General features: G+C 41.8%; 1 protein-coding gene across 3 annotated transcripts in view; it reads left to right on the top strand.

Annotated features, from left to right (window-relative positions):
* The window catches only part of XRN2 (5'-3' exoribonuclease 2), a 103,489-nt gene that overhangs the window by 51,319 nt on the left and 29,839 nt on the right, over positions 1-22,331 (top strand). For 2 of the 3 annotated variants that reach the window (XM_019491018.2, XM_006277350.4), the window contains exons 18-24: positions 5,503-5,610; positions 5,689-5,778; positions 6,328-6,400; positions 13,771-13,854; positions 16,687-16,784; positions 16,884-16,963; positions 19,923-19,979. In XM_019491018.2, coding sequence (XP_019346563.1) covers positions 5,503-5,610; positions 5,689-5,778; positions 6,328-6,400; positions 13,771-13,854; positions 16,687-16,784; positions 16,884-16,963; positions 19,923-19,979 — 590 coding nt within the window. The remainder of the gene's footprint in view (positions 1-5,502; positions 5,611-5,688; positions 5,779-6,327; positions 6,401-13,770; positions 13,855-16,686; positions 16,785-16,883; positions 16,964-19,922; positions 19,980-22,331) is intronic. The other variant, XM_059720246.1, reaches the window with a different exon arrangement.

Here is a 22,331-nt window from a genome sequence, read left to right as displayed (position 1 = left end):
CCCATCCCTTTTTCTTCTCTTTGGAGACTGCTTAATGATCCCTTTTGTGACAGCTTGGCATGGAATTGTATAAGATCACTGGATCTTTGTGCAATTAAATGGATTGCATTCCATATTTTGCTGCTTCTACCTTGCTGTGTTCTTCTCATGAGGGATTGTTCATAGAATAGATAGACTTCTCTTCAGGAAGCTGGCCACAGAAGTGTTAAATCTGTTAAATGTCAAGAGATTATTTGAGGTACTTGATTTTTTTTCTGAAGGAAAAAAACTTTTAGCCCTTATTCAGTTTTCTTCAATTCATGATTACCTTTAGATGTTCACATACTGTATGCAGACTTTGAGCTCTTATCCATGCCTTTTTTGCATGATTGCCTTGGGGCTCTTTGATTTAAATGGTTCCAGCTTCTGTATTGTGATAGCAACAACCTGTGCTCTTCCATAAGAAGTCATCATTTTCGATGTAAAGTGGTGCCCTTCAACTTCTCTATGAATAAGGATACCCCTCCTGGCCAAATGCCAGTGAGGGGGTAGCATATTTGAGTCATCAAGAGTTATGCTACCTCAGCCTACTAATTCAACCTCATACAAGTTAACCCTTGAGACTCTTAAGAGACTCTGCTTTGTTTCACATTCTTGGATTACAGACAGATTGAGAGGGAGCTCTAATGCCATTGTATTACGATGATCTCCTAGAATTCTTTCCAGATAAGAGGTTATTGCATACCTCTCAAACCATAAGTTGTCATGAACAAAAACCTGCAAAGGAACTTTTTTTTTCCTCTGACTATAATGAGTCTGCATATTTGGCTTTTTATTTCTTCTCTACAAATGAGGTCTTTTCAATATAAAAGTCAAAACTGCATCCCAACTCAGGCAATAGCAGGTCATTCCTCCCAAAATATTCTCAATGTACTGCATTTCTGGGAATCTATATAATATGCTAACAGAGACCTTTTTGTTCTCCTTCAGGTAATTATCCTAGATTTCTCTAGTGTAGACTGTGATGCATAATTGAAATCAGGGTGCAGAAGGAGTAGCAAACCAATAATATATATCAGCCAAGAGCTATTAGACAAGCTTGGAAACCCTTTTTACCATTCTTTGCTGGTCAAGTAGTTCAGGTTCTTAAAGGTACAACCCAATGATCATCTTAAATAGGCAAAACAGAGTCCTTTCTTTACTGCTCTGTGGAGAGGCAGTGGCTCCATAAAATCCATGTCTGTCTGTCATCCTGGGTCCAATGATCTTCCATTAGCCAATGAGAAGAATATTTTTGGCAAACAAATTGAGCTACAACATGCAGGTTCCCGCTGGGTGTTTCATGAAACAGTTTGTGGTTTTCTAATGTCTTTGTCTTCGAAAATTAGGCCATCCCTCCTTAGAACTTTTTGCCACTTTTCAAAACAAAATTTATTTAACTCTACCTGGAACAAGAATGGGCAAGGGCTGTGTATGTGTACAAGTCCACTGGGCTGGACACATCGCAGCTGAGGGAGTTGGCCAATGGGATTGCAGAGCCACTGGCCATCATCTTTCAAAACTCAGGGCCATCAGGAGATGTCCCAGATGATTGGAAAAAATGCAAATATAGTACACATCTTAAAGAAAGAGAAGAAGGAGAATCCAGGGAACTACAGACTGGCCCTTGGATCCTCAGCCCCTGGAAAAATCATGGAGTGGTTCCTCAAGGAATCCACTGCTAAGCACTTCAGAGAAGGTGATTAGGAACTGTCAGTATGGATTCACCAAGGCCAAGTCATGCCTGATGAACCCTATTGCCTTCTACGATAAGAAAACTGGCTTTGTGAATGCAGGAAGAGCAGTGGATGTGATGATATACCTTGACTTCAGCAAGACTTTTGATACGGTCTCCCACAACATTCTCACAAGCAAGCTAAGGATATATGGGTTGGATGAATGGACTGGAAGGTGGATAGAAAACTGGATGGACCGCCAGGCTTAAAGAGTACTAACCAATGGTTTGATGTCTAGTTGGGAGCCGATATGAAGTGGAGTGCCCCAGGGGTTGGACCTGGGGCTAGTTTTGTTCAATGTGAATGCCCTGCAAGATGGGATGAAGTATACCCTCAGCAAGTTTTCAGATGATACCAAGCTGGAGAGAGTAGTAGATAGATGATGGAGGGTAGGGCTAGGATTCAGAGTGACCTCAGCAAATTGGAGGATTGGACCAAAAGAAATGTCATGGGGTAGAATAAGGACAAGTGCAAAGTCTTTTGCTTATGATGGAACAGTCCCATGCACCGGTACCCGCTGGGGACTAACTGGCTAAGAAGGTCTCTGCAAAAAGGACCTGGGGGTTACAGTGGACAACAAGCAGAATAGGAGCAGACAGTGTGCCTTTGGTGCCAAGAAGGCTAACAGCATACTAGACTTTATTAATAGGAGTGTTGTCAGCAGATTGAGGGAAGTGATTATGCCCCTGTATTTGGCACTAGTGAGGCCACATCTAGAGTACTGTGCCCACTACAGAAAGGATGTGGACAAATTGGAGAGTGTCCATCGGAGGGCAGCAAAAATGGTTAGGGGACTGGGGTATGTGACTTGTGAGGAAGGGCTAAGGGAAGTGGGCTTATTTTAGTCTCAAGAAGAGAAGACTGAGGGGGGATTTAATAGCAGCCTTCAACTACCTGAAGGGGAGTTTCAAAGAGGATGGAGCTAAACTGTTCTCAGTGGTGGCAGGTGACAGAACAAGGAGCTATGGTCTCAAGTTGCAGCATGGGAAGTTAGGTTACATATTAGAAGAAACTTTATCATGAGAAGGCTAGTAAAGCACCAGAACAGGTTACCCACAGAGGTTGTGGAATCTCCATCCTTGGAGGTTTCTAAGGCCTGGCTTGACAAAACCCTGGCTGGAAGGATCCTACTTTGAGCAGGGGGTTGGTCTTGACCTCTTGAGGTTCCTTCCAACCCTAACTTTCTATGATTCTATATATTGGTTGGGTTTTTTTCCTATGCTGGACTGAAGTGTTCCTCTCTTCAGATTTCTTTGGTTGTCTATAATCACTGTAGTCTCTCGGGATATATAGCATGGCTGTATAAATGATTATTTTGGAGTTTGGCAACTAAATAAAAAACCTTTAGGTCCCCCCAAACTAAACTGCCTCCATCCCCTCATACTCAAATCGCAGTTGAGGGCTTATATCCCTGGAAACTCTTATTTGATACAGTGATGCTCAAACCACTGCTCAGTTCTGTCTTCCCTGCAGTCATGAATAGTGCAACATAGACATCATCTTTCTCTGTCAGTTGTACATGAACTGCATTTTCCAATAAATGTTAACGTTTGCACAGTTAGTTAACTGACATTCACCACAATTCACCTATGCTGGTGGTGCTCAAAGTGCAACAGTTAACTGCAGCAATTAACTCTGTCACTTCTCCCCCACCACTAAATTTTTGGACCTGTGGGGAGCCCCATGGGCTAGATGATATGACCTTGCATGCTGGACCAGACCACCACACAAGGCCAGTCCAGTGACTGGCTGCATCCTACTTATCAGGCCCACACCCCAGAAAGATTGAGCACTGTTGGCTTATGGGGGTATCTAGTCTATGGTTCTTGCTTAACGCTAACTGCTTGTGTGGCTCCTGAGTCCATCAGGAATTTGTCACTGACTCAACAGATGATCCATTTGTTGCCCCCTCCCTCCCCTCAGTGACCTTTGTTCAGGTCTCTGTACAGGATTGGACAGGAGTGTATTTAAGCTTAAATTTCTGAACTGTTTTATGTCACTGGACTAACCATGAGGCAGTAGCATATTCTTGAATTGGTTTCCCTTAGTCCCCCATGCTGGACCTGTTCACTGAGTATGAAATAACTAAATATTTGTTGAGCCCCAAGGTGACCCACTAGCCTTGGGTCTAAGACGCTCACCTTGAAAGTGGGACATTGGAGTTGTAGTTCTTGCTCCTATGAATATCTAATTATTTAAGTAACGTGGAATAGCATCAACTGAAGAAATCAGTTCCCCTACCTTGAAAGATCTACTACCCTGGTGGTTAGGGAAAACACCTCCTTAAGAAGTGGACGATGTGGATTCAGTTCTTGGGGGAGGGAGAGGGCTTTGAACCCAGGTCTCCCATCTCCTGAGTGAGGTAGTCTAACCCCTGAGTGTCTGGATAAAAAGGGAACTCCTTCCTCCTTTTTGTGAATCTAGCCTGAACTGGTCTTTCACAGCTGAAACTATTTGGTGAATTCACAAATAAATTTCGCCCAACTAAACTTTTTTTTTTTTTGACAAATTTAGTATTTGCTGAAAATTACTTTGCTGTAGTGTACAGTACCAGCACATTGGAGTTCTTGTCTTTAATTGTGGCCTCTAGATGATATCGAATGCAAATAATGATCATGAAGATTTAATGTGACAGATTATGGATTATTGCCCTGCCTTTGGCCAGATAACACTAGTAAATGGAAGGGTTAACTGATACAAAACCACGTACAGTGTCAGTGTTGCAAGCTGCAAATAAGAAATGCTGATCTAATATAGTGGCGCTCAAGGTTTTGGCCCAGCAGGCTAGGTGAATAGCACAAGGCCAGTCCATGGGCTGGATCGAGCCTCGCACCAGCCTTGTACACTAGGGTCAGGCTCCGGGGCCTCGTGGCATTCCCATTGGGCCTCAGGCACCAGGATTGGTCTCTGGGGCCCTGTGCCACTTGAGCCTTGCCTCATGTGCAGAACTCACAAGGATGTCATGGTGCTAGGGGCTCAACATGGCCCATATCTAGTAAAAGAGTAGTATAATCTTCCCATCATGTCTCTGTTCTGTGTTCACCCTGATAGCTTAGGTGGTAGGATGCTATTTTCTAATATCTTCACATGCTCAACTAGCCCTGGAAAGTGCTGTGTATTAAAATACTAATCTCAAAAGAGGTTTTGAGTTCCGTTGTGCAAATCAGACCAGAGGCTATCATACATTCTTCCCTGACTACTTCTATTTTGGACTGTTGGCCATATTTCATCTCTAGACCTTTAGAATATCTTTAGTCATGCTCTCAGTATGGTATACCTGGATCTTATTTCATTTTACAGCTCTCTCACTGTCAGTGGCTAACAAATACATGTCTTTTTGTTGCAAGGTGCCCAAAGGCCAAGTCAGTACTTTTTTCCATTGGTCAGGCGTCCTTTCCAACGCTTTTGTCAAGTGTCACAGAGGCATCTTTTGAGTCTTTTGATGATGATTTTTGTTCCCCATTTTTCTTAAGACAAGGATGTCAAACTCACCTGCCTCAGGCCAGATCTTGACTGTGGGACTTCTTACAGGCTGGATCCAGCCCAAGGCACAGAGTGGCAATGGCTCCAACTTCCACCTGGTGCACGCAGCAGTGGCAACTTCAGCTATAGCTGTCACTCTAACAATAGCTGTCAACTCATCCAGGATTAAGTCGAATCATTATTAGTTGCACACTGTTAGTGGCTGTATGAATATTTTCACTTCCTGATATGTATGCTATTTATTCTCTTGTTTCTGCTATACTAGGGCTGTGCTTCTTGGAAGTGGTTTTACCCATTCCATTATGCACCATTTGCTTCCGACTTCGAAGGCATTGCAGACCTGCCCTCAGACTTTGAGAAGGGCACAAAACCGGTAAGATGCATACGATCTAGTTATTCATCTTCGATATTGATTAGAAATTACCCATATTTTTTTCTTTATTTTTGACAGTTCAGACCTCTTGAACAACTTATGGGTGTATTTCCAGCTGCTAGTGGTAACTTTTTGCCACCAACATGGCAGAAGCTCATGACTGATCCAGTAAGAATTCTCTTTGTTCTTGTCTTCTTGTGAAGCTTTGGTTTCTTGCATTGCAAGTTCACTGCTGTTTATTATCTTTGATAAGGAAATAATAGTGAAGGGAAAGCAACACTTTCACTTGTCTACTTGTGCAGCAGCTTTGTGAAGCGTGAATCTTCTTTCAAATGTTTCTACACAGTAAACTGCCTTTCCATCCCCATTTCCTGCCTTTCCGCCGGTCTAAGAACTCTTTAATTTTTGAAGGATTAGAGGTCTTCAGTCCTTCTGAAGCCCCCACAGCAGTCTATCCTGATTAGTTTGCTGGTCCTTGACTCTGAGTTGGTGCCATTCCCCTGGAAATATTCAGTTTGGAGGGTGTTTGGTAGAACAGGTTTTTATTATTATTATTATTATTATTATTATTATTATTATTATTATTATTATTATTATTATTTAAACTTAATTGCCTTAAAAAATGCAGGCAGAGGGGGGGGAAAGAAGAGGTTGATATTGCTCTATATAGAAATCTGTAATTGATTTTAATGGTCCTTTGATTTTTCTCAATTACAGGAATCAAGTATAATTGACTTCTACCCTGAAGATTTTGCTATCGATTTGAACGGGAAGAAATTTGCTTGGCAAGGTAAAACTTAAGCCCTTCCTCAATTTCAACTGAAAATCCAAGTCTTAATTTTCAGGCTTTCTGTGAAAAATATGAACAGAGTGAGATACTGTTTTGATTACATACTGATTAATGAGGTTTGTCAGATTTTTGTTTGCTTTAGCTGAGAAAGGAAATAGTACCTTACAACAGATGGATTTTTTTAAGTAAAAAAAAAAAAAATTATGTGAAGAGGAAATTATGATTCAGTGTCTGACATCAGATTGTTTCCCATGAGATTCTTTCAGTTAAGCTGGAGACTTACTGGCCTAGACCAGTCTACAGTGAGGTGGGTTGGCAGTTGGTTCAGAGGCAGATCCCAGAGAGTTGTAATTGATGGGATGGCCTCATTCTGGAGGGTCTTCTCCAGTGGTGTCCCCCATGGATCAGTGCTTGGGCCCATGCTTTTTTTAACATCCTTTCCATAAGGGTCTCTAGAATCTGGAATACACTCCCAGCAGAGGTGGTGCAGTCGCCATTCCTGGCAGCGTTCAAGAGGAGGCTGGACAAGCACCTTGTTGAGCTTGTTTGAGCCCAATAACCTCCTGCCAGGGACCGGACTCGATCTTACAGGTCTCTTCCGGTCCTATGATTCTGTGTTTAGCAATGATTTATAGTAATTTTAATAGGCATTCTAAAACTGTTAATTTGGTCTGGAATAGATGATTGTTTTTTCTCAGTGTTACTATATAATTGTCTTTTTTGTCTTTTAATTAGTGGATCTTATTCGTTTCAGTCAGTGATTCATTAGTATCTTGTGAATAAGGGAATATTGAAATGTTTAGATGCAAAAAAAGCTAAGAGCAAAGTGAAAAAATAATGTATTATCTTCCATCACAAGAGTATTGATCTATATTGCTCTAAATTTAGTATTTATCCAGGAGTGAAATGCAGCATTACCTCTACAATATGTCTAAGTAATTATGTGTCCCTCTCAGTCCTCTAGCAGTATGAATCTAAAAATAGGAATAAAAAAGTTTTGTTTTGTTTTTTTCTTTCTGATGGTAGTCAGATGCCAAAGTCTGTATGGGACTTAAGTCTGTATGGGGGAAACAACATTACTTGATGCCAACATATAAAATAAAATAAAATAAAATAAAAAATAGAGTAGAATAGGAAATTAGTTTATTTTAGGATTATAGGAAAATAGGGCTGGAAGGGACCTTGCAAGGTTATTTAGTCTCGCCACTTGCTCAAAGCAGCCTCATCCTTGTCTAAACTATCTCAGCTAAGTATTGGTCCAGCCTGCTCTTGAAAATTTCCAAGGATAGAGATTCCACAGTTTCTCTAGGTAGCCTGTACCAATGCTTGGCCACTCTCATAGTCTGAAAGTTCCTCCTAATCTCCAACCTAAATCTCTGCTGCAGCTCAGGTCATTGCTCCAAGTCCTGTCCCCTGTGATCACAGAAGAAAAGCCTATCTTCATCCTCTCTGTAATTGTCCTTCAGGTATTTAAACACGGTTATCAAATCCCTCCCTCAGTTGTCTTTTCTCCAAACGAAACAACCCTAGTCCTTTTCAGCCTTTCTGTATAGGTCTTACTTCCCAGGCCCCTAATCATTCTTGTTGCTGGACTTATTCCAATCTCTTGACATCCTTCTTGAAGTGTGGGCCTCAAAATTGGGCACAGTACTCCAGGCAAGGCCTTGCCAATGCTGATTAGAGCAGAAGAATCTATTCACTTGTCTTGATTTGTGAATGACCCTCCTGCTAATACACCTCTGTATGCCAGAGGCTGGCAACGTTTTTGGCCGGGGTGCCGAAAATATCCCAACCTCCATCCATGCCTTGACTTGGTGTGCCAGAGGCAGATGGTGGGGGACCCAGTCCTTGTTGCTGGTGGCAGGTGCATGCACACTTCTAGATGAATAGCATGGGAGGGGTCAGGGTTGTACTGCCCCAGCAACAAGCCCCTTCCCGGCCATGCGCCCTAAGGTCCACGTGCAACTGCCACAGAACCAGTGCCAAGGCTCTGGACCCCAGTACAACTGTTTGCAGCCTGCCTGCTGCAGCTGCCCAGACCCCAGACCAGCTATGGTAAGCATCTGGGAAGTTGCGAACAGCTGCACTGGGGTGTGGAGCACTGCAACCCAGCCCCTTGCCCGCCATACACTCCACATTGTTTGTGCAACAGCCACTGCCACGGAGCCCAGTACAGCTGTAGGTGGCCTCCCAGCTACCAGCTATGAGCAGCCCAAGCTCTGTGGCTAGCAGCAGCTGCCCAGGATCTGGGCCAGCTGTGGCATGCCAAGCAAAATGGCCTCCCATGCCATGCTCTGGAAATGTGTGCTGGGAGTTGCCAACTCCTGTTGTATACTATTGGCTCTCCCCCTCCCCCACCTGCAACAAGAGCACATTGTTGGCTCATTCGGCTTAGGTTTTACTGCAACTTCTAGGTCCTTCTCTGCAATACTGCAACCTAGCCAGTCATTCCCCAGTCTGTATTTGTATATGTGCTTATTCCATCCCTTTGCACTTATCCTTGCTGAGTCTTATCTGGTTGACTACAGACCATTTTTGCAGTCTGTCCAGGTCATTTTGGATCCTTACCTTGTCCTTCATAGTGCTGGCAGCTCCATCCAACTTGGTATCATCTGTAGATTTGCTAAACGTGCACTCAGTCCCATCCTCCAAATCATAAATGAAGATGTTGAACAATACTGGACCGAGGGCAGACCTGGGGGAATCCCACTTGATACTTCCATCTAGATTTTGACCCACTGATGGCTTCTCACTGAGCACAATGGTCCAACCAGTTATGCATCCCTCTTAAAGTACTTTAGTCTATTTCCTTAGGCAGTCAGTGAAAATGTGGGAGACCAGTGTCAAAAGCCTTGCTAAATTCAAGGTACATTACATCCACTGCTCTCCCCACAATCTGCACAGCCTGTCCTCTTATAGATTCATAGATGTTGGGGTCGGAAGGGACCTCAATAGGTCATTGAGTCCGACCCCCTGCATAGGCAGGAAGGAGTGCTGGGTTTAGATGACCCCAGCTAGATGCCTATCTAACCTCCTCTTGAAAACCCCCAGGGTAGGGGAGAGCACCACCTCCCTTGGGAGCCCAATCCAGACTTTGACCACTCCAACTGTGAAGAAGTTCTTCCTAATGTCTAGTCTAAATCTGCTCTCTGCTAGCTTATGGCCATTATTTCTTGTAACCCCCAGGGGCGCCTTGGTGAGTAGAGCCTCACGAATTCCCTTCTGTGCCCCCATGATGAACTTGGGGGCACAGAACTTCCCTTCTTGTCATAGAAGGAAATCAGGTTCGTCAGGCATGATTTGCTCTTGGTGAATCTATGCTGGCTGTTCCTGGTCACCTTGTTCTCCTCTAGATGCTTCACAGTAGATTCCATGAGGACCTGCTTCATCATTTTTCCAGGTATTGAAGTCAGGCTGACTGGTCTGTAATTCCCCGACTCCTCCTTCCCTTCCTGAATGATAGGCATTATGTGTACCCAGTTGTTTAGGACCTCAACCAACCTCCACAAGTTCTCAAAGAGGATAGCTAACAGCTCTGAAATTGCCTCAGCCAACTCCTTCAGTATCTGAAGGTGCATCCCATCCATCTCTGGTGACTTGAAAGCATCTAGTTTCTCTAAGTAATCCTTAATCTGTTCCTCCACTACACTAGGCTATTCATTTCCTTTCCCATCTTTGCTGCCAATTGCACTCATTATCTGGTAGCTATCCCAATTTGTGAAGACTGAAGTAAAAAAAGGCATTAAATACTTCAGCTTTCTCTGCATCATCCCTACCTAGATTGCCATCCACACTCCATAAGGGACCTATATTTTCTCTGGTTTTCCTTCTGACATTCTCGTAGAATCCATTCTTATTGCCTGTTATGCCCCTTAGCCTTCCTAACTTGCTCCCTGCACACCCGTGTAATACTTTTATACTCTTTTCTAGTACTATAACCAAGTTTCATTCTTTGTAGCATTACTTTTTGAGTTTTAACTCATTGAAGAGATTGGTGTCTAGCCAGGCTGGCCACCTGTTGCGCTTCCCATTCTTCTGCTGCGTTGGGATAGCTTGCTCCTGTGCCCTTAAAAGGGCCTTCTGAAACTGCAGTCAGTTTTCTTGGATTCCTTTTCCCTCAAACTTGCCTCCCAGAGGATCATCATGCTCACCAATATTGAGTTTGTTAAAGTCCTCTTTTCTAAAGTCCCATGTCCTTATTCCGCTGCTCTTTTTCCTTCCTCCCCTTAGGATCTTGAACTCCATCATTTCATGGTCACTGTTGCTCAAGTTTCCTTCCACCTTCCCATTCTCAGCCATTTCCTCCCTGTTTGTGAGCAGAGCTTCCTCCCTGGTTGACCTGTCTACCACCCATATGAGACAGTTATCCCCAACACAATCCAGAAACTTGCTGGATTGCTGCTGTGCTGCTGTTTCCCTACTGTTCTAAGTAAGGTTCTCCCTGAGAGCCAAGTCCTGCAATTTGGAAACCTCCATCAATTGGTTAAAGAAAACCTTGTTCATCACCACCTTATAGTTTGGTGGCCTGTAGGAGATGTCCACCATGACATCACATCTGCTGCTCTCCCCTCTGACTTTTACCCAGAGGCTTTCAATAGGCCAACCTTCCACTTTGTACGTCAGAGCATAGCCTTTATATATAGGGCAGTACCTCTTCCATTTCTCTTCTGCCTGTCTTCCCTGAATAGTTTTAATATTTCTTGTATATATTTGTATTTATAATGTTACTTTTATGTTTGTTTTAATATTGATATAGTTTTAATAGGCTGAAGATAAATGTTATGTAAAAGCTTCTAATTATTCCATGCCATGGAAATATGCCAAAGTATTGTTAGTTGTGATACGTGGTATTTTTATGGCCTACTTCCTCGCTTAATTACCATAATTACTTGTATAAAAGATGACCCTGATTATATTCTATATATGCACAATTTATAAATTGGATATAATTTTTCAAGTATAGAATCTAATTGGTGGTTTGTCTTGAAATTGCCCCCCTCCCACTGGTACAGCAGGGAAAATAAATCTAGGGAGTCTGGTAGGCCCTTTGCCCTCTGCTTTCCCCCTCCATACTGATTCCTTCTTCAGCTTCTTTCCTCCTTCTTACTGTCAGACCCTGCTCTCCTTGAGCACATGAAAGTAAGGAACAAATCTGAAAAAACTGACCTTGAAATAAAGATATTTGTAGCAATTTATGTATAGCACCCATAAACCTAGTTCATCCAGCCTTGATACATTTTACCTTTTTTTTTTTAAACTGCTGCAAGTTTAAGCACAGGTAATCCATAAATGCACATTTAAGTAGTAGTTTGGCACCTAATTAGAGAGAGTACAAACTTAAAAAATAAATACATTTTTCATGTTCCAAGCCAAATCAAGTCCAAATCCATGAGTCAGTCCAGAACCATAAGTGGCCCTACAACCAGCAAACATCCTCCATCCCCACCAGGGGCTTCAGATATTTCCAATGTCTTTTGGCAGGCATCCTACATGAAGGCCCAAGCCTGGAGGCTTGGGGTTTAGATCCCCCCAAGTTTCATTTGCCCTCAGCCATATGGCTGCAGGAGCAAGCTAGGGAGGAGCCTTCCACTTCCATAAAATTGGCGTTAAGCCCGAACAACTTGGCAGGTACTAAACCACACCAGAAGAACAGTTATGCCCTGCCCCTGGGGCCTTACAGCTGAGGACATGCGAAACTCGGGGGCATCTGAATCCCAGGCTTCCGGGCTTAGGCCTGTATGTAGAACGCCTGCCAAAGGATTTGGAAACATCTGAAACCCCAGGTGGGGCGGAGGACGTTTGCTGGTAGTAGGACCACTTATGGTTCTTGACTGGCTCGCAGATTTGGAATTGATTTTAATTGGAACACCAAAAATTCTCTTTAAAAAAATTGTCCCTTGTAGGTCATGTCCAGTATAGACCATGTACTTTATAGTCATGGTTAGTGTTGGCTGCATAAATCAACTTTATAGTTGGTTTCCATTGCTGAGCACATGTTGCTTTTAGCAGCAATTAAAAGATAAACAATGTATTTAATGTAGTTCTGTATATGTAAATGTAAGATGAGGGACTTCTGTCTTGCGGTGAGTGACTGTTGCTTCAATTTAGAAGTGGATGCATTTGAGGGGTGCTTTTAACTTGGATGTGCATGGGGTTTGGTTTTGTTTTTTTGAATGATCTGTAATAAAGCAATAGTCATCTGGGTTACATGGTGACTTCTCTCATTCTTGCACTACTTCATAAGCAAATGAGGTGGAACTGTCCTTGTTTTATTTCCTTTGGCAAAAAGAATATACAGCGTTAGCCTAACTTGCTTTTTATCATAAGGCTTCAAGATTTTTTGTTTTTAATTTAAACTTCTGACCTATTAAACTTCAGTGTTTTAGTCTAACATGTCTGACTATCTCTAATATTTATTTAGCTAATTAAAGACATCTGTTCAAGAAGGAAAACTAAGTTAAACTAGAAGGAATCGACATATAAAAATCTATCTTAACTGTAGGTCTTTAGAGCCTAATGAAGTAGGAACATTTCTATGGAGACCCATACCGTAGAACTAGTACAGAAACAAATGAAGACCTATAAGTACCAGTGTACTAGTAAGCTTGTATTATTGCCTGTCAGTAAAGGAAAACGTTTAGTGCATAATGATGAGGGAGCTAAGAGGTAACCAAGTATAATAAATGTGTTCAAGCAGGTTGTGTTGCATTATTTTGATAGAAGTTACAAAATCAGTACCTAAGTAAGGATGCATTTGTGATACCATGCTGCACCACACCCTAAATATCCAATTTTTAAGTCTTATTTCAGAAACTGTCCAGATTAGTTTTATTTACATATTGTATTTATGGTTATACATAAATTATAAGTAAAATATTTATATATTTTTAAAGAACCTTGAAACTAAAGATTTCAAATGAAATAACAGTTTAAAGTTAACATTCCCGTCCAACATTTTTACCATTTCATGGAGAATGGCTGTAATCAGAAGTGACTTTTTAATATTAAGGTTATTTGATTGATTTTTCTGACTTCTCTGTCTATTTTCGTTTTTAAAAAAATCCTAATTAAAAATGCAGCATGGATTTTGAAAATCAAGCTGTTTGTTTCCTTGTAGCATGTATAGTGTTTGTGTAAGTTGCCCTACAGTTGCTAGTTCGTAGTGTAAAGAAGAAAATTCAAGGAAAACTGGAATTAACTTTTTTGTGGACATCAGTAAAATGTGTGTCAACTGAACCTTTTGATTATTTTCAGTTGTTCCATTCAGTATGTGAGAAAACACTTTCTTTTTCTTTTAGGTAAGCCAGATAGTTTGATTTATTTCAATGAATGCAGAAGTTTTGTATAACTAACTAGCTTGTTTTAACTAGGTGTTGCTCTGTTGCCATTTGTTGATGAACGCCGCCTGAGAGCTGCTTTGGAAGAGGTTTACCCTGATCTCACTTCTGAAGAAAGTAAGAATTATATTTCATTATGATTTATGTGATTATTTGGGATCCTGGCTTTCTCTGATTTACAGAATCGCAAATTCTCTGATTTTAAAAAAAGCAACAAACAAAATCCATGAGGAAAATGAAAGGCTGGGCAGAGGGTGCCTCACCAGGGTAGTGCAGAGCTTGCCAGCAGCTTTCCTGCATGGCCCTGCTGTGCCTGGCAGTGTCAGGTCGCACCCGCTGGGCTTCAGAGGCCCCAGGGGAGAGCAGCAGGGCAGGGAGCCTGAGCCCGCAGCGGGCATCCCACACCTGCCTCTGCCCTGTGCACAGATCTGGGGGGCATGGGTCCTTCCTGGCCCCCCAGGAGTGCATGCAGTGGCGGGGAGCCAGTCCCACCCCCTGGACAAGCAGTCCATGGCCCTGTCCTGCTCCCTGCCAGGGCCTTGCAGCTGCACATTCCAGCTCCAAGCCCCGTGCACCGTCCAACCTAGGCAACAACAGCAGCCCCAGCCTGCCCAACTCTCTTCCTCTCTCTGGGAACCTCAGTTCCCCACCCCACTCCCCACCCACTTTACCAGCAGGAGCTGCTCTCCAGGCTGCCTGGTGGTCATGTGCACATATACATGAGCATGGTGGCCTCTGCCCAACCACCCTCCTCCCGCTCCCTCCCAGCCCCTTGCAGGCTGTAACTCTGCCAGCCTGCAGAGAGCTCTTTGCAAAACTATGAAATCTGCAGGTTTCTCTTTTAAAATGAGAAATCCACATTTTCCTTGGATAAAGGGGGAAATCTGTATTTTTCTACATTTTTTCCCTGTGGGAAACAGAAAACCTAGATCCCTGGTGATTATTAAGGCTTCCATTATTGATGTACTTGTCTTGTATACAGTATTAAACCTCAAATGAGCAAGATGTAATAATAGATTGTTGCTATTGATTTCCTTATGCCAGGCTGCAGCCTTTGTTCAGGTATGATTCAGTGACTGTAAATCTTTGATGTAAAAACAGAATCTCCAGCTTTCGTTAGCACTTACTTTAAATTAAATAGACCCAAACAAGATTTTGAAGCTGAAGACTAATTTTCAGGTTATCGTGTTGAATGATCCAGTTGTTGCACCCTGCCTAAATGAGTAATTGTTAGATGAACACATTTCAGTAAAGATATATTCGGCTATTTTCCTGTGACAAGATAGATTCTGGTAAAAACTGAATGGCCTTGTGCCAATCCTTTCCATCAAGCAAACTGTATCTAAACAAAATATAGAAAATCTTCTAGCCTAGCTTCTGAGCTCTGTATAGGCTGATGCATCAGTTACTTTTTTTGACTTTGCATCTTTAGTTGAAGTACTATGTTGGGAACCTTTTCAGCCATGTCATGAGGTGGATCAGGATTCTCTCCAGGTTCAGACTTTTTTATCTGGGTTACATCCAGCTGAGGCATTGTGATAGTGGTCCTTTTCTTTCTTTGCAAGAAAATTTAGATTTTCAATATTAGGCCTATAGCACAAATACGCTTTGTGGTTTTGTCTTTGTGATTTCTTAAATGGACCACTGACTCATCTGAGTTAAATCTGGCAGCTATTTCTATTGCTTCTTTAAAAGGTCTCCAAAACAGTTCTAGCCTCTGGGGCACACTGAACAGACATGGTAGCAGAGACTTGTCTGCCTGAATAATTATCATGGAAAGAAAAATGCTTCCATCCCTAGAAAAAATCCTAAAATTTGAGTTGGCTCTCAAAGCAGTTTAAGGCAGTCTCCAAGCATCAGTTTGATCCTGCATGGCCACTCGTGCCACCTTGGGCCTTCTAGCCTTCCAGCTGTCATGGACTGTTGTCTCACCCATTGATGCTGTAGGACAATGAGCAACATGTTCTCCCGGGGCTTGAAGGGCCCAGTCTTGAGTACCCTAAATTCCTGTGCAGGATTAGCCTCCTCCAAGTACTGGAAATGCCTGCCTGGCTTTCTGTTTTCCCCAGTTGGGCCCCTCAAGCTCTGGGAGCACCTACCCATCTTTCCCCACTTACGCAGACATGCTCTGGAGATCCTGGGGGCACTTCTCAGTGGGCACGTCTACACATTCATTAATGCACCATAATCATGGCATGTTAAGTTTAGTACTGTTCTTACAGGTACTAACTTAATGTGCTGTAATCGGTGCTACTGCACAGTAGCTACGGCGCATGCTTTTTTGTGACACTGATGTGCAGTAGATTAATTCTACTGTGCATTAGCTCATTAGCACAGTTTTTTGCCTGCTGCTGTAATGCTCAGTAGAATTAGTCTGCTGTGATTCTGGTGCCTTGGTGTAGAAGTACCCAGTAAACGCTGAAAGCCAGGCAGGCTCTCGCAGGACTTGAGGGGTTTGATCCTGCCTAAAAATTCCCAAGGTGTGCAGGGTTGGGACCCTTAAGGCTCTGAGTCTCCCTGCCAAGGGGGGCTGGAGACCATGGATAGCTTCTGGCTGCCTGTGCTCTCCCACCATAAAGCAAATAGATGTCCCCTGCTGTAGAGTGGCAGACGTTATTACTACTATCGGATGTGGTGACAGATTTGGGCGTTCTTGTTGCAACAGCAGGTATGTTGCTTTTGCTTTTTGCTTCCATAATTTTATGGCAGCACAAAGATGAAGAAAGGTGACATCTGTTTCCACCCTTATTTCCCTCTGAACAGTACCATAGAAGAATGCGGGCATAGGTCAAATGTAGTTTGTACATTCCTCTCCTCTCAGTGGAAGGGAAACTTTCTTCTGCAGAAGTTAGTCGTCTGCTGAAAATGGATATCATCATGGTGTACTCTTTCTGGCACTTTTTTGCTAGTGTTCTTCTATTGAATTTCTGACTTTTTTTTCTTTTCTAGACCGAAGAAATAGTCTGGGTGGTGACCTTCTCTTTGTTGGAAAAAATCACAGCCTTTGTGACTTCATTGCAGAGCTCTATAAATCCAGTACTACAGAGGTAGGTTCAATTTGTTCTAAAGATACTGCATTTGTGGTGGTGGTGGTGGTAATAGTGGTCTGGTTGTCTGCCTCAGCTGAACAATTATTTTTTCCGTAGCCAGTTGATATGCCCCCAGAACTGTGCCATGGAATCCAGGGAAAACTTTCACTGAATGAAAATCCAGTTCTTCCAGATCAGTAAGTATAGCCTTCAGTATGAGTTGTTGCTTGCTGAAAAATAATTCCTTCAGTTTTGTCTAAACTGAAACAAGGATCTCCCCTGGCCCCCAACCCCGCCCCCTCCCCCCCCCCCAAAAAAAAAACAACCCTTAATGTCTTAACTTTCATTTAAAAAAATATTTTTAACTTTAATTTCACTTCAGTTAATCTTTTAAAAATTTACATTGGTATTCAGACTAGGCTGTATAATAATTGTCCATATTAAAATTTGAGCTAGTCTTGATGGGTTGCCACTTGCATTGTTTTGTTCTACTTCATATGGTTTGGGTTTCAATTAACACTGGAAATATTTAGTGTTCTACAAATTGGATTTAATTGTTTACGGAACTAAGAGGTTCGTGTTTGTCATTGTCTCCTTTGAAAGACTGTTTTTATTTATTTGGTGTAAAGAGAATTTTATGCACCATGAACTAAGAAAAAGATTTATAACACATGAATACATGTTAAATTCATTGATGAGCTTGATGTTCTTCGATAATCTCATGTTGTCTCGGTTTCTGATCTCCTTTTGTATTTGAGGAATTTCGCTCATTGACGATGTGGAGTTTGCAGCACTGCATGCTTTGTTGGATTATGTTCGTTGGCATTTAGTATCGGCTGTCCTCAGTGTTGAATGCATTAGAGAACAATTCAGAGAAAACCATGCTCTGGTGTTTTCTATCTGGACCCTCACCGAAATGTTCCGAAACAATTGTAATTAATAAAAAAAACAAAAAAAACCCAAAAAACAAGCAAGCTTTCATTTAACTCTTTGATTTCTAAATGAAGGATAAGTGTCCTTTGTGAATTTATTGGAAATTAGGTATAAGGCTTTGCTATGCAAGTAAGCAAAATATAGTGACCATATTGATATAAAAAAAGTAGAAACTCCTCCAAGAATGATTTCTTCTCAACCACCTGATTGTATTCATCAAGTAACATAGCTTGGTCTGTTTTGTCCAACATTGATAGGCATGATTCTGGATTAGGTATGAGAGGGAGTTTGTGTTTGCGGTTTGTTTGTTTTTTAGCAGTTCTGAACTGTACTGGATGGTAATTCAGAGAAATCTCAGAAAGGTTGGATGATAATGATATGTGGCACTTACAATGAAGACAAGGCTCTGAGTCATTAAAGCCCAGTCTGCGTTAGTAACTAGACAATTCATTGATGTAGCAATAAACACACGGCAAGTTTTTTGCTAAAATTCTCTAGAATAGATGCAGCTGAGGAGATTGAAGCTCCTCTTACATGAAGAACAGTTGTTTTTTCTGGAATGTATATTATCAGGTTCAGAGATGTAGGTTTTCTGGAAAATTTGAATTGGAACATTTTCTAATGCCCTAAATAGAACGTGATCAGGTTTAGCATGTTTATTTGACTTATATTTAGCAAACAAAACTAAAAAAGTACCTCCATGTTAATTTTATGTCCTAATAGCCACAAGTATTTGAACTGAAATGTTTGATTAGGAAAATAATTTAAATACAGCACACTTAATATGATTTAAATGTTATATTGAAACAAATTGAAAGCTTCACGTGGAAAGAAATTATTTTTATTTCAATACTTGTAAAAATGTAAAGACAATACACAATAGCACGTACTTCCCTTACATTGTTTGTCTAAATTTAAGAAAAACAATGAAAGCACTAAACACTGTTGACATACTAATTTTAGCACACCCAAAGAACTGTGCATGATATGCCATGGTTGCCCACTCATCTACTTCAGCAGAATTTAACTCTCGTCCGCTGAGGCCGTTGCAGCACCTCCAGTTTCACCATCACTATCTGTAGAATTGCATGCACTGCTTTTTAGTTACGTTTCAGAATCGGATTGAGGCAAACCTGATTCAGAACTCCTTGAACCACATTCTCTTTCGCTAAAGGATGGTTTTACCAGTGAGCCTATGGGCAAGGGCAACTTATCATGACACTGCAGCTTCTTCACTAATTGTGCTTCTGCCTGATTCTCCAGAAGCAAGAGATTTTGAGAAATAGAAACAAGCTTAGCAGTGCCTTCATTTGGTTTTGATTTGACCTGCACAGCCAATTAGGTGAATTCATAACTTGATTTTGGTTTGGATTGTTATATGAGTGTATTTACCCTTCTGTTTACAAATCAATAAAACATACATATGTACTTTCTCACACACTTCCTAGGGATAATCGCCTGAAAAACACTAATTACAACTTTGAAACTGCCAAGCTTGCCTAATATTGTATTGGCATCCATTCATTGTTACTAATGAATTTTATGAAACAATGAATTTTTAGAAATGGAAAATTTCCCACGCAAAAATAAAGCACTGGAAAATTTTCTGCCCCACATCTCTGATTGGGTGTTAGGCAGGCGTGTGTTGCTATCTTCAAAATAAGTCATGGCTTACAAAAAACATTTTAATTTGGTCACAAATGTTATGCCTTGTAGTTGAATCCACAGCATTGCCTAATGGCATGGCTTTCTGGGATAACTTAAGCTATGTGATATTTTGAAATTGTTTATGGGCCAGAGTATGAACCAAGGAAAGTAAATCCCAATTACTAACAATGGCAGTTTCTTTCGGTGTCAACTGTTAATTCACTTCTTGGATAAAAGGGGTTTAGTTTATCCAGGTTATTAAGGAAAAAGGACGATAAAATAGCATGCTATACTTTAGTTAGAAAAGGAACTTTTATGCCATTTGGAAACAGCTAAACAGCTGTTAAAATGTTTTAAAAAACCCAAAACATAAAAACAGAACATTTGTCGTTCTTTTAAATTGCAAAGGAGCACATTTTTAAAATGTAGCTTTATGGAGTGTGGACTGCTTGAGTGATATGAATTATTGCAACAGTCTCAAAGTACAGGAGATTCAAATAATACAGAATTAGTGTGAAACCTTTAAACAAAGTTTTTTTTTTTTCTCTCTCTCTCTCTCTACCTTGTTTTTTTTAGAGTAGTGCAGTCTCCTGTTCCAACCTTGCGTGACCTGGCACAGAATTCTGCAGTCAGGTAAACTAATGTTGTGTAAAATGTACTTGTTGCATATTTTGCTTGTTGAAATGAGTCTATCAAGGCCTAATGTGATTGAGGGTTCTCAGTTATTGGATTTGTCATGGAATTCTTCTCTCTTTCAAAAAAAATTGCTTTGGAAGCTAAGTTTGTATTTAAAATTAAGTCTCTGTCATATGCTTACAAAGAAATATTTGATATTTACTAAACCTTCACTGAAATACAAAATGTCATTATTAGAACACAGCAGGATCCAGCTAATTGACATGAAGATGACAGCAATTTTGTCATGGTTAAAACATGTATTAATTTTATTTTAAAAGCATAAGTTAGTCTGCCCCAAATATTTTCTTAATGATTTTCTTGATATTTATGACAGCTCCATATTATAAAAGGGATGTTGAGAAGGTCCAGAAGCAGGGAACAAAAATGATTAGTAGCTTGGAAGGCAGGGTACGTGAGAGGAGGCTGAAAGAAACTGGCAGATTCAGCTTGTGGAAAACGCAATTAAGAGGGATATAGTAAGTCTTCAAATACCTGAAGGGCTGCCATAAAAAAAGAGGGAAGACACTTTTTTTTTTTCTCTTTTTCTGGAGAGAGCAGGACACGTACTACTGGCTTGAAGTTGTAGCGAAGTAGGTTTGGATTGGATATCAGGAAAAAACGTCACTGTTAGAAACAGTAGAATAGACTCCTTGGAGAAGGGCGTGGAATCTCCCTCGCTGAAGGTTTTTAAGAGGTTGGATACGCATTGTCCAGGGCTGATCTTAGAGTAGCTATGCTTGGAGTGCTCTTGAAAGACAACGGTTAGAAGTCCAGGAGTTGTCCCCCCACCTCCCTCCCCCAGCCCCCATTCTCATTGCTTGTGCTCACTTGCTGCTGGGAGGTCACAAGGAGAACTCTGCAGCCTAAAGAAGGTTGATATTGGAGAGGACCACACTCAGCAGAAAGAGAACAAAAAAGAGCTCCACAGCTGGCTTAGTTATGCAACAAGGTTAAAGGAGTTGGGATAATTTTTATGCAGGGGGATGCAGAAAAGGGAGTTCCGCCTCTCCCAAAAGAGGCATTGTATGGGGAGTTATGTTTGCTGCCCCAGGTTCAGAGCAGAATATAGATTGTATGGTTAATTCCATGTTTCTAGGCTTTGCTGATTGCTACAAAGGGTCAGGAAGGAACTTTTTGCCCTTCGTTGCTATAGGCATCAGCAGGGTTTGGGGGTTTTTTTCCTCCACCTTTCTTCCAACATTTGGTGTTGGCTGCAGCCAAGGCCCTTGGCAGGCATTACACTTAAGATGTGATTAACCAGTTAATCACATCTTCCATAGTTACCTGGCTACATGTTCATGCAGTTAATGATGTGATAAAACAGGGAATCAGCTATAAAAGCATTACACAAAATATGTGTAATAATTTTATGGTTGGCTTCCATCATGCCTTAAATTGAATGTGTGACCAATACGTTTCTGGGGTTGGAAGTGCCAATCAGCTGATTGGGTTTCCAGCCTTGGGAGTACCAGTCACCTGATTGGTGTTCCTAGCTTTCAGAATTACCCTTTAGCGCAGATGTAGTCTGGCAGGGAAGGGGGAAATGAAAGCTGTGGGGTGCCCTAGCAGGAACTGGAAGGTGGCAGGGCAAGCAGGGAGGGAGGGAGGAGGAGGGGCGAGGGAGACTAGTACTCATAGCCTGTGAGGTTAAAGAAGAAAACAGTGGGCAGCCTAAATGACTCATGAAGCAATTAGCTGCTCATGATAAGGTGCACCCTCCCGCTCAGGGCTTTACCTGAGCTGTGCTGTCTGACAGGGCTTGCCACTGCACCTCCTCCCCCTGGCAAAGGGTCCGGGGAATGGCTTCCAAGAGAACTGCTCCCAGCAGTAGCTGTCTGAACTGCTGGGTTATCAGTTGATCAGTATAATTAGAGGAGGTTAAACAGATAATTTGTGAACAATATTTACATACCTAGTTGAGAGGGATTATCTTGCCTTGAACAGGGGTTTGGGCTAGATGACCTCCAGAGGTGCTTTCCAGCCCTGCTTTTCTGTGATTCTATGACCAATTAAAATTGATAGTGTTCCTTTAAAGGAGAACTGCAGTATGTTGTATGGAGCTCATTTCTGTGGGGAGGTTACATAAACTTGTGGGGGCCGAGGGGGGACCGAGGATCGGGAATCCTCGGAAACGCTAGCTGGGGTTGCGGCTGCGATCCCGTGACGGGCAGATGGGTACTCTCTATCACCGGAGCGGAATTAGGCACAGATGGGACACGTATCAGTTGGAAAACAGAGATAGCTTTGCTTACACTGTAGAGTCATATACAGCGCAGGCAATCGTAGTTGCAACAATTCTAATCTCTA

This window comes from Alligator mississippiensis, chromosome 1, assembly GCF_030867095.1.
Source record: "Alligator mississippiensis isolate rAllMis1 chromosome 1, rAllMis1, whole genome shotgun sequence".
NCBI lineage: Eukaryota > Metazoa > Chordata > Crocodylia > Alligatoridae > Alligator > Alligator mississippiensis.
This window is presented reverse-complemented; position numbering and strand designations above follow the sequence as displayed.